Genomic DNA, 12,450 nt, shown 5'->3' on the forward strand with positions numbered 1-12,450 from the left:
TACGAACTTCAATGATTATAATTATATAGATATCGGTATAAGAAATGTCATCAACACAGAAATGATATCTGATTTGATGCTCGAAAAGGTTTATTACGCACCCCTTTGATTTTGTTATTGCATTTGTTACATGACGGGGCTATGAATTTTTCGAAACAGTATTCACAATACAGTTGGCCTTTTTCTTCAACAAAGCCAATGTCCTGAAGACCACGACGGCATTGAGGATTTACACAAACAAAGTGTTCTGGACACCAAATTGAGCCCAATGCAGATATGAATGGTCCCCTGATTAAAACAATCGTGTTTAAGTCTCATGAAATTTGAAAATATTACAATGATATTATTAAAAAACAAAAAAAACGAAAAAAGAACGAAAGCAAAAACAGTAACATTATTTTTTTATGAAATAGTAGTTTTTTGAAAATAACAAACCTGTTTATTTCTTTATTACAGCTACAACACATAGGTTTTGATGTGAGGCCGTTCAAACGATTGTTAGTTTGTTCTCTGTTAGCTGCACAAAATCATGCGACAATCAGTAATTAATTTTCGAATATTAAACTAAGTAATTTGCAAACAAAATTCATTCATTTTAAAGTAAAAAAATAACATAGATGAAATATTACATGTTATAAAATATATATTTCATTGCGTAAATTAATTAGTATCATTTTGAAAAAGCCAAACTTAAGAGTTATAATAAAAAAGGTCACTGAAATAAAATCACTGCTGGTGTAAAACCATAAAAAAGACAGCATAAAGTCATCTGCAAAACCTGAAATAACAAACTCAGTTAGTACCTGACTTGATTATTGCAAGAAGCGCAAAGCGGAACCCGCATTCCTGATCCAGCCTGGTTGAGAATACCTCTGCCACGATTCGGGGCGGCACATGTTGTAATCTTGTTTCCACTGCCCAATGCGCATGAACCAGCACCTAGATCCGGATGGGATGAACAATTTGGTGGGTCTACTGAACTCTGGGTTTTATTTGACAGGCAATGGGAGGATGAAGATTGGGAACTGGAGGAGGTTATTTCACTGCGGAATCGTTTTTGAGTCGTCTGGCATTTAATTTGGGAGCTACTAGTTCGGCATGGAGGAGGAGGAGGCGTAACCGGCTTATAAAGCTGCACCGTTGGTATCGGTGGCGCTGGAGCCGGTTTCGTCTCGCGTTTGCAAAGCGTCAGTGTGGTTATTTGATTACAGAGATTAGTACGCGGTGGGGGTTGGATTGGTTGAAATCCGCAATCCCTTGAGTCAGAGGATGTTTTGAAAGTCGTTGTTGTTGTAGTTGTACTGGAGTTTGTGCATGAACAAACTTTGGGGCAACAGCGGGGACAAGATGGAGGTTCTTCAACGTCTAATTCTTCAGGCAAGGGGATATTGGGAAAAGGTAAACGAGCCTTGGCAGCGCCCAGACATTTTTGGGCTGGTTTTGGGCATTGAACTGAACGCATTCCAGGAATTCCTTGGCACTTGTTTGTAATGGTACGCGTAGTTTCTACATTAGGTAATTTTTGACAATTGCCTGATACTGAGCCACAGTAACAAGATGGTTTCTGGCAAACTCCTCCTGATTTGGCCGGACAAGGCGATACACTAACACCTGAACGATCTGGCGTTGGTTTGATGCAAACGCCTTCAGAACCAATGCCATCGCAAGGAACTACAACGACTCCTTGCTTGCAAGCAGTATCACCATGTGCCCTAACCGGCAAAACTTGAACTCCAGTCATAGGACATGGGGGCTTTGGTGGAGGGCACGTTGGTATTTCATGGCAAATTCTACGCACATCCGAACCACCAATTGGTGCAAATACTCTTACACCTGTTTTTTGAATTCTATCCATAACTTGATTTTTTTTGGCGTTGGGGCAAGGCAAAGTAACTTCGGTACAAGAATTTTCTGCGATGTAGCATTGACCGTCATCAGAAGGTTCAGGAGGTGATGATTCTTCTTCTTCTTCTTCTTCTTCTTCTTCTTCTTCATCTTCAGGCTCTACGTAATCTTTGACAAAGTGTTCAGTTTTTTTCGAATGATGAAAACCGTCGCATTCTTCCGTGACTATATCATCGTGCTCGTGAATGTGAGCGTGCTTCGATGCGCCTTGGCCAGCCCAAGAAATATTCTTAGATACCACAGTGTCTTTAGTTTTGTGGCCTTGAGGAGTGTCCTCTTCCCAGTGGTAACGAGTAGTTTCAGTTCTATCAGGCGTTGGTTCTCGCTTACAAGGTGGTTCTTCTCTTATCCTTGGCGCCTGAGCTCTGATGCATGCAGGTGGTTCTGGCGGACCAGCACCTAAAGTCTGGCAGCAGCCTGGAGTAGAGTTTCTGCTCAACGGATAGTCTTGGCCTTGAACTGGTTTTTGCTCTTCACAAACCAAGTGCTTCTGATAAGATGGTATGGTGTCAGGTTTCTTCAATCCGCAAGATGATACTCTACCACTGGGTGTTTGAGATCTTGAGCGACATTGAGAAGGGGATGCAGACCTATTGCGGAAGCGAAAATCTGGTGGAGGAGTTGGGAGAGGCCGAGGTCCATCAGGCTTTTTTGGCTGTTCTTTCGGCTTTCCACGATATAAAATTTGAGCTGGTGAAGAATAACCTTCGTACGTCGTCATCATTTCTGGTGTCTGTGAACGGCATCGGCACGAGCATTGAGATGGATCAACCTGGCGTCCCAGAGGCGAATACGGCGTATCAGGAGCTGTGGTTAAAGCAGCTACAAATGGCGAGATTGGTCGATTTTCCAATGGCGGTAGTTGGGGTTGACATCTGCAACAAACGGTCTTTTGCTCGTAGGTCACCTCGCGATGATAAACTTCGCGAGCTTCTCCCCTGGAGCATTGATTAGAAACTCCGCTTTGAAGTGGAGAAAATTGACGATCGGGAGCTGTTGTCAGAGCCTTACACATTTCAGATTTATACTCTTTCGGCGAGGAATTTTTGACCGAAGGCGAGGGTAATGGACAAGGTCCACTCTCAGTATGCTTCACAAACTGGACATGCTTTTTGGTAGTTGTACCGCATTGCTGTTGAGACTGCTCCTTCTGAGACAACCTCGAGCTGATTCTACGTTCTTGCAAAGTCGGCTGGCGTTTGCACGGGCCTTGTTGATCTCTCAAACTTTGATGAACCTCCACCTGTTCGCGCAGGCTTCTTTTACGCTGTTCTTCGTAATCACCGTGCTCGCAATGCTGCTTCACGCAAACTTGTTCGACCACTTGACGAATTTCTTTCTTACAAGGTGGTTTATCCTGTTCCAATTGGACCGGTATAATACGCTCTCGAGAAGGCGCTCGAATGGTAACCTCAACAGCCCGATCGCTTGCGCAAGAACATGGTCGCTCTTCTACTTTTATGTCAATGATTCTTTCTTTGGTGCTTCTTCCGGCTTCCTCTTTTTCCATGCGACGCTGCTCTTCGACTCTTCTCTGACGTTCAGCCTCTTCTTTTTGTCTGCGTTGTTCCTCGTCTCTTCTGCGCAATTCAGCCATTTGTCGTTCTTCCTCTTGTCTTCTTCTCTCTGCTTCTTCTCGCTGCCTTCTATCTTCTTCTGCCTTGCGCTGCCTGGCTTCTTCATCTTGTCTACGCGTTTCTTCGATCATTTGCTGAGTATCAATTTTTTGGGACAGTGATTCAGTATAATTTCTTCTGCACGAAATATCTTCGACTTCTCGATCGACGGTCGAGGATCTGGTTGCTTGAGCCGCTTGTCCAAAAGGGTTACCAAGAGCGGCATCGGGAGAAACGAGTTCGATGGTTTTTTCGTAAGTAGTTGTTTTCTTGATATGAATGTTATCTTTATCTTCCTCTTCGACTTCGGTATACAGATCGTGCTCGGCATCGATACCTTTAGGGCAGATGGCCACATCGGGCGGAACAATTTTCGAATAGTCGGGCCCCTCGTCTCGTGGCTCGGGAGGAGGCAGGGGCTTGGGCGCGGGTTCCGGTTCAGCTTCGCAAGTAAACTTGCAAACCTTGGATGTTTTGTGCTCGTGACGATGGACGCCGTCCTCTTGCTTGCACGTATCCTCTTCGCGATGCACGTGTCGTTCTTGATGCTTGTGGCCGGCAGGCGCGGGTCGTTCGCAAGATGATTCGCGAGTAGTGACTTTTTGACAAACATTGCCATCGGATTGGCAGACCGACTGAGTCTCTTGAGAAAAGGACGACTCGTACAGATTAGTCCCCGATGTCACGGTTGCAGTCCATGGCCTAGGAGTGGGCTGAGTGATCCTCGTCGGAGTTAACGACCGTCTCACGCTCTCGCTCGAACCAGCTCGCGAGGATCTTTCCAAGCAACAGCTCGCTTGTGGAGGGGCCTTATTTACCAGAGAAACGCGTCGGTATTGTGGGCCTGGACAGCTGTGTTGTTCCATTTTACTTTCGCAATATTGTTGCTGTTGGTGATAATTTTTACTTATAACTTGCTCGACGGTAGCTCTTCTTTCGCGGTTCACCTCGCGAATGCGCTGATCAATCGAGGGATTTGGATCTATGTATATGGGGCTCGCGGTTGGATAAGTTATGTCTTCGATTGCCCTAACGGGCGGCCACTTGGGCGTTTTATTTTTGACTTTTGGTTGCTTCACCACCGCCTTAGGTCGACAACTTTCTTGTACGAATTCGTATTTCGAAAAGTCTTCTTGGAAAAATTGAATGTTTGAACCAGATTGAGAATGTTCGTGGCACTCCACGTAATAGGTCTCTGTCTTGTCGCCGTACAGTAAAGTGTCGGGTTTAGGATTTTAGGTAAGTGGCACAGATTTTTGGATCGATACATATATGTTTGTATATTTTTTTCAAGGTAACAATTTGTTAGACAGCCATAGTGTCGGCAATGAAAAAGTATTATTGAGTAATAAGTGACATAAATTGCGTCAAAACAGAGGATAACAAAGCAATTATAGAGAGCAGTGGACAGTTAATACGAGTTAGAAAGAAAAAAAAGAGAAAATTCTAGGTAAGTATAAAAGCAAGTTAACAGGTGTTTTTTTTTAATTGCTATTAAAAAGTCGCTCGATTTGTTAAGAAAAATAGTTAATTAAAATACTTTATATCGTATTGATTGAGCGACGGTAAGCCAGGTTTTATTGGATAATTTTTCATTACGCATTAAGACATTTTAATCGACGGGTTGATTGTTGTAAGTATTACTAGCTTAATTTCAACAGCCTAATATATAACTATATTATTAATCTATTAATAAAATGGATTTTTCAATCAATTAAGTGAATTTTGCATATTGATAAACATTTTTATATAAAATGTTTTACAGATGCCATGAAATTATGACGAAAAATTACAATTTATTCAAACGTTTATTTGATCGAAATAGCCATTTTATTCGAAACGCCTCTTTAATATTACTATATTTTATCATTCTATGGATAACTAAGTAGTTTATAAAATATAAAATTAAAATTGTTCATGTTAAATCGGGTCAGTCTTTCTGCAAAAGCTCGACTCCTAAGCCGGAAGATGGAATGAAAAAGCGCTAAAGAATTCACACGTAATGAAGCAGTATAAGCAATTTTTGATTGTATGGATAAATTTAACGACTTATCATTTTTTTTTTAAATGATGTAATTTTATTTTTGTGAAAATCACAATATCAACGGCCGAAAAAAACATTATTGTAATAGCTTCATCAAAGTGTAACATAATAATCGATACGTAAAACTGATCGAATGAAAGCACAACTTGATCGAAAAAAATTCGCGTATCTGGTGCAGTTGAGAGCTGCCATGCTCACGAAATTAAGGAGAATGGTCGGGGTTTCGAGTTGAATGACGTAGATGCTGAAAAGAAAAAAAACCAAGACAGGGAGATCAACATAAATGATGATAGTATGAATCTAAGCTATTTACAATTATATATCTCCGAAACTCAAGGTGCTTTGGTAGTTCCGTCGATTGGTTAAGTTATATTACGGCGTGCGGAATTAATAATGTCAATTTATGCAGAGAAAATTAATAAATATGAGTATTACTAGTTACAAAAGTAAAAGTTTTTTGTTGCCTTTTGCTTCTAGAATCAGTTATAAGTTTTACAAGTCAGATATAAAAAAATACATGTAGTAACTTTTCATGCTGCATTCGTAAAGTGTATAATTATAATCGTCATTGTTATTGTAGAAAATAACGAATATATAAGAATTGAAAGTTAAAGATAACGAATACATTTGAGAATGAAAAGGGGTGTCCTGTTTACTGTCGCGGCTGGCAGCTCTCAGGGCACCAATCGTGACACGACACCGAAAATTTAGAAAAAAAAATGTTAAATCACCGTAAGAATCTACTTTTTTTCCAATCCAATAATTCTCGGTAAAATTTCATTTCAATCATTATTATTCTAACTGGACATTTTTGAGGCTGCAAAGCTTTCGTTTCATTTTTTGAGTGAGTCGAGTAAAATATTAAAGACGAATTCATTATATTTAAAGTAAGAGCGATCATTAAGCGATGCGCGAATCAAAGCCTCGGCGTACCTTTGAATAGTGGGCTTGTCGGCTTTGGCAGAGTAGAGGAACGACCTATATTTGCAAGAATTGAATTCAAGGTTATAAATCTGTTTTTTCATCTATTTGAGGCTTATATGTCAATTTAATCGGTTACTATAGCTTTATGAATGATGAACGTATCATTTAGTTTTAATTAACTGTGGCTAATCAGATAAATTATATGGTCTTAATTTAATAAAACCATCGGCAAAAGTTTATCATGCCTTTGTAGACATGAGCGCTAAGAGCATAAAAATAGTCACTGAGAAAAACTAGCCCTTGAATTTTTTCATCGAACTGATTGCATAAATAAATATTATGCAGTTACCGAAAATAATGATTGATTTATGTATAATCATTGAACATATATTTACAATTAGCAATTTGTGATATATAATTATTGCAATCATTAATAATTATATGAATCAAAGAACTATATTTCCAAATGATTATTTTTCTTATAAATACAACTATTTTAAGCTAGTATCTACGCAATAAATCAACGCTATGTTCTATTTTTACAACCCACATAATATATTAACTTGATAAAGTAATAAATTAATGCTACTTAATTTTTTTAGAATTAATACAAAAACAATTTGGAAAACTCACCAGCTAGGGATTGACTTTGAGGCCGAGGTAGAGTGCTTCCTGTATTAATAATCGATGAGGAGGAGTAATTTTGGTTGATGATACTCGATCCAATGAAGGGCTTAGGTCCAGAGATGTTGCTCGATGGTGCCTGCAAGATATATTTCACACAATTCACTTTTAAGTATCTCACTTGAATTAGAAATTAATTTTACACTTTTTCATTGATATTTGCATAAATAAAAGAATCTGATGAAGTGACTAAAAATTTCTAGAAATTTTTCAAAAGATTGGAAATAGGTAGCACATTGCACAGCTGAAGTAATGAGATTAATTTTATTACAATACATCACAACAATAATTGATTAGAAAACTTGCACGCAGACTTATCAACTGTTCCACTCAATGAACGATGAAAAATAAATATTTTGTGATTTGGAGCAATTAAAAATAATAAAGCACGAGAATAATTACAATTAAAAATTCGATTTTAAAAGCTGTGCTTGGCGAGTTCAAAGATTCGTTCGATTCATAGGGAATCGTCAAAAAAGTCTATGTTACGATTAGCTTTTTGACGATCGATTCGTGGTTGGTGCTCGGACACGAGTGAGTCAGTGCAGCATTAGCTTTACTGGCCGAAAATTGTACTGACAATCGAAGGGCGAATTGCCAAGACACGTCAGCTGAAAAAAAATAATCATGAAGCACGAGAAAAAGGCGGGGTAGGGAAGGGATACTACGTTGAGTTCACGTGATAATTTACAATGTGGCGCGATGATTATTGAGACATTGCACGCGATGGTATGCGCAGCGGCTATGCAGTCAACGGCGAAGAATACAAAGAAGGAAGTAGCGCCGCAACGAGCTTCGCAATTAGGAAGTTTGTCGATCGAGTCGGCCCTTGAGCGAGGGACTGAAATAATTCGAATCTCGCTGATATGGTAATGAGATGTCGTTGAGCAATTTTTCTGATTAAGCTCGTGCATTGATTTCCTGACTGATATTGTTATTGCGTATTCCATACTAAACTGATGCCTTAAAATTTCACCCTAGACTGCATGCGAAACTTGTTTTTCGGAGGCTGCAAAAAGCTCGAATTTGTAATATTTAAAAGACCACATTTTGCCAAAGTTAAGAGTCAAGTATAATTTAAGAAACAAAAATGTCCATCATGTCGATGACGGGTCTGCGTCCACGACTTAATTCGATCAAATAATCACCTTGAAAGACCGCACGGAAGTTTGAACTTTTTCCGAGCTATAATTTCGTTCCTCGAACAAGCTCTTGTTTTTGAGCGGTTTGTCCTGGTGCTCTACATGACCATTGTTGATTGTGCAATCGCGTAGATCATCGCTGATCTTATGCAACTTTTTGTAATCGATTCCGTCGAAATTATCGTTATTTATCGTTGAATTTCGATTGTAATCTAAGCCTGGCTCCTGCTGCTTGTCGTTCATCTGCTGCTGCTGATGATGATTATTCGAGACATTGTTGGTGTCGTTGGTGATCGTTTTGAAGCTTATCGTACTCGTATACATTTTGGAGTCGTTGCTGTTTGAAATCGACTGTTGGTGGTGGTGTTGCTGCTGCTGCTTGTCTTGCTCGTCGAGACTCTCCTGCGAAGTTGATGTGGTGGTCGTCGTAGTCGCGGTGTGAAGCGCCGGCGATGCGTAAGCCGTGAAGGCGCTATTACCGTAGGGCCTCGCCGAATTGCCGTTGACGTGGCCATTGCTGCAGGGACGTGACTTGGGCGGACTGTATGCTCGCGGACAGGAGTTCTGCAATAAGCGTTTAGTAGCACACACGGGATGGCGCGTGGCATATTTTACTCGTGTTAATAAGGTTTAATTATTTCGCGCTTTTATGCTTGTGATAAATGTTATGAAATATTAATAATAATGATATTTTAAGATGCTCTAATTAAACATAATTTTCAATGAGAAGCCGTCGTTATAACCAAGCATGCGATGTCGTTTTGATGAATTGATTAAAATATTTACTTTAGGTTTCAGTTATTTCACTAATGATCAAAAGTTAAGCTGATTTTATAGGATTCTATTGAGTATTTTTAGGATAAAAGTCAAGTTGTCATCGTTATAAATGTAAACTAAATAATATATGAATTGAGACTTGTGGAAACAATAAAAGCTTTTTTTGTTACCATTTTCAGACTCTCCAATTGCCAAACGCTAGATCTACTCAATCTAATATTATCCCTAAACAAATGATTCAATAACGAAGGTCAAGCTTACCACAAATGGTTGTGGCGAGGAACTTCCGTGATTGCTCAATGAGGGCGACAAATTACCATGGCTTGACAAGGCAGAAGAAATGGTGTTTGCCGGTGCTTTGTGTCCCCTGCAACGAAAGTGAAATAATGTATCGTTAAATAATTGTTTTAATATTTCTATTTTGTTGCACTTACGGAGCAATAGTGATTGGGATGATGTTGGTCGCAGGTGCGCTCTGCCTGGCTACTAGTTTAGCGTGGATGTCGCAATAAAGTTTGTTGTTGATGTTGTAGTAACCGACATTCTTCAATGAGGTTCCGCAGGTCGCGCATTTGAAGCACTCGACGTGCAGACTTTTTTCCTTTATCCGCACGAAAACGCCGCTAAACATTTAATATGGATGAATAATGCATGATTTTTTTCGATGACGAGGAATTATTTGAGATCTTATGACGAATCAATTAAGCGAGAGAAGAAGTAATTTCGAATCTCTTTTGTGAATTTTGTCAAGACAGCACATTCGCGTCTAATTTATTTTCATCCCAAAAAAAGATAAAAATTTGCTTCGATGATATAATATCAACCGATTATATTATATATCTACAGCTCCTTGAGGACAAAAAAAAAAAAAAAGAAAGGACGATTCGAAATCACTCATAATTTAAAGCAGTGAGCAACGCTTTACCTAGCCATAAAGTAACATGAATCTATGGCATATTCGCTCGCAACTTATCGTCGCATAATATCAAAAAAGCTAAGAAGAAAAAAATCCATCCAAATAGTAAAAATAAAAAAGTTCTATAGGTAGTCTCTTGATCTTCGTTGGAATGCAAGAAAGGAAGTGAACGGGCACGTGCGTGGGGTAAAGAATATAAAACGCGCTGTCAAAAATTCCAAACGTTTCAAATTTACATTCCAAAAGCAGATGGCGAAGGTGTAATCGAAATGCCGTAATGCGCATACAAAAGGTTCTCTCGACGACATGTTTTGGGCACTTATTGTCGTGTTTGCGCGGTCTATATGGCACGTACGAAGATATAAATTCAAATCAAAATCCATCGCATGACTAATAAATTTAAAAAAAGTACATGCGGCAACGCTGAGGTAAAAAGCAGGATGAATCAATCTGTGTCTCAACAAGTTATTTTAAGACACCTCTGCGTTCAATTGTCCACAATGAAATTGAATCAGAGATCACGTCTTACGATGTTTTGGTGCAAAAAGCATCAACGATACGATTTGGCGTGAAGAAAGTTTGTGCTCATCAAAGTTGTAGCAACTTTGTTGAGTGATGATAAGTCATGCTATTAGACACAACTTTTTCTGTCTAAATTTGCTTACTAAATGCCTTTCACAGTATTGAATCGAACTAAATGATTGCTCTTTTTATGAACGAAAAAAGAAAAAGGATTCAAAAAGGTCCAGTTTATGAATCATGTGTACATGCATGACATTCATGAATATAACAATTTATGCAGTCTACAATGATAAAAGTCTAAAAGATACATGAAAATTCAACAGATTCAGAGTAACGATCTGTAATTAATGGCCGTGACAATCTTCAATAAAAATATTTTTTTTTACTTTTATAATCTACTTTTTAAATTTATTCTTCGATATATTTTGAATATATACTTAGAGTATGGTTTTTTTATTTTATTTCACATCAAAATTCAAAAACCAAAATTCGACAAAATAAAATTTAATCCTGTACGAAAAATTTTTATAAATATAAAATTCAGTGAAATAAGCGTGAGCGACGTGTAAAAAAATTAAATTAGTCTGCAACATTTGCTAAACAAAAGCATTCAAATTTTGTGTATAAAGTCAAATTATAGACTAAACATCAAAACTAAATATAATTAATAGGTTTGCTGCAAATAATAAAAGTATACGCACTAAACATCGGTACAGCTGGCTAAGAAAGTAACGACAATAAAAGTAAAGAGTACAGAAAAGAGAAAGAGAAGAGAGGAGGTGTGGCAGCCGAGAGCATCGCAATGCGCAGCGGAAAAAATAAACAGTATATTTAATAAGCTTGCTAAAACTGCAGCTATGATCAATCGCTAAAGAGAGCAATTTACACGATGGGCTGGTCGCAGTTGGAACAAATGACGAGGCCCTCGCGGGGATCGTTTCTGCCAGAAGGTCGATTCGCAGGGAATGGGGGCTGTTGCTGATGCTGCTGGGGTGTCGTTGGCGAACGGCCGCCCACGGCATGGCTCACTTGAGAGTAATACTCCGTCCGCGATGACACTAAATTTATCAACAAATGGACAAGAAATTTCCATCTTTTATTCCATTGAATATCAACAATTATTAAATTTATACCATTGAAGCTATATTTTGGATGGAATAATGAATCGATGGATCGTATAATTGACACGTATAATGTGTTCGAAGCTGGAGGACTTGATTAATAACATATTTGGTGAATGGAAAAAAATTGATAAAAAGCCTAAAATTTTTGAACTAACTCGATGAGCGAGGCTCTATGTTGCTCAGCTACTTTGGCTCTCGTCTTGACCGCTGCAAGTTAGAAAGAAAACTTACACGATGAGCCTTTCGCACTCGGCACAAATATTTTGTCCGGGTGAAAGACTAGTCGCGGGGGATTCCGATTGCTGATGCTGATTCTGCTGTTGCTGCTGTTGCTGCTGCTGCTGCTGCTGATTTTGATGCTGATGCTCCTGATGTTGGTAGTTTTGGTACTGATCCTGCACTCTGTAAGCTTGGGTACCCTGGACCGGGCGTAAACCAGCCAGAGCCGGAGACGTCGTGCCACTGATCGGCGATACCTCGGCTATTTGTTTTTATGGCAGGTATTTTTTTTTGGTTATGATGATCATGTTTTTATGATAATGATAGAGTTTAACTTGGATTAACAGTTCGAAAGTTATTTTTGATACGAAGAGAATTTAATGATCTAAACCAGGTTTAATGCACTGTATAACAATTTTTACTGTGGTGTATGGAATAATTAATTATAAACCATTGAAATAAAAATATGCTTCATCTTTATATTGCATTATAAGTATGGCACGCTTCTGTTGTATCCGTCATTCAGTTAAATAATATTCAATAATGCAGGTATAAGAGATTACTTGGCAAAAAATCA

At 38.8% G+C, this 12,450-nt stretch overlaps 1 protein-coding gene across 6 annotated transcripts in view; it reads right to left on the reverse strand.

Moving 5' to 3' along the window:
• Window positions 1-12,450, reverse strand: part of LOC106649303 — a 39,512-nt gene that overhangs the window by 2,413 nt on the left and 24,649 nt on the right. For 2 of the 6 annotated variants that reach the window (XM_023461128.1, XM_023461130.1), the window contains exons 6-12: window positions 11,886-12,135; window positions 9,527-9,715; window positions 9,354-9,459; window positions 8,322-8,879; window positions 7,123-7,252; window positions 804-4,716; window positions 102-288 (exon numbers count right to left, since the gene is read on the reverse strand). In XM_023461128.1, coding sequence (XP_023316896.1) covers window positions 102-288; window positions 804-4,716; window positions 7,123-7,252; window positions 8,322-8,879; window positions 9,354-9,459; window positions 9,527-9,715; window positions 11,886-12,135 — 5,333 coding nt within the window. Of the gene's footprint in view, window positions 1-101; window positions 289-434; window positions 518-803; window positions 4,717-7,122; window positions 7,253-8,321; window positions 8,880-9,353; window positions 9,460-9,526; window positions 9,716-11,416; window positions 11,589-11,885; window positions 12,136-12,450 lie in introns of those variants that run through there. The other 4 variants (XM_023461129.1, XM_023461132.1, XM_014366645.2 and 1 more) reach the window with 4 other exon arrangements.

This window comes from Trichogramma pretiosum, unplaced genomic scaffold (genome assembly GCF_000599845.2).
Source record: "Trichogramma pretiosum strain Unisexual culture from Peru unplaced genomic scaffold, Tpre_2.0 scaffold34, whole genome shotgun sequence".
Classification (NCBI taxonomy): Eukaryota; Metazoa; Arthropoda; class Insecta; order Hymenoptera; family Trichogrammatidae; genus Trichogramma; species Trichogramma pretiosum.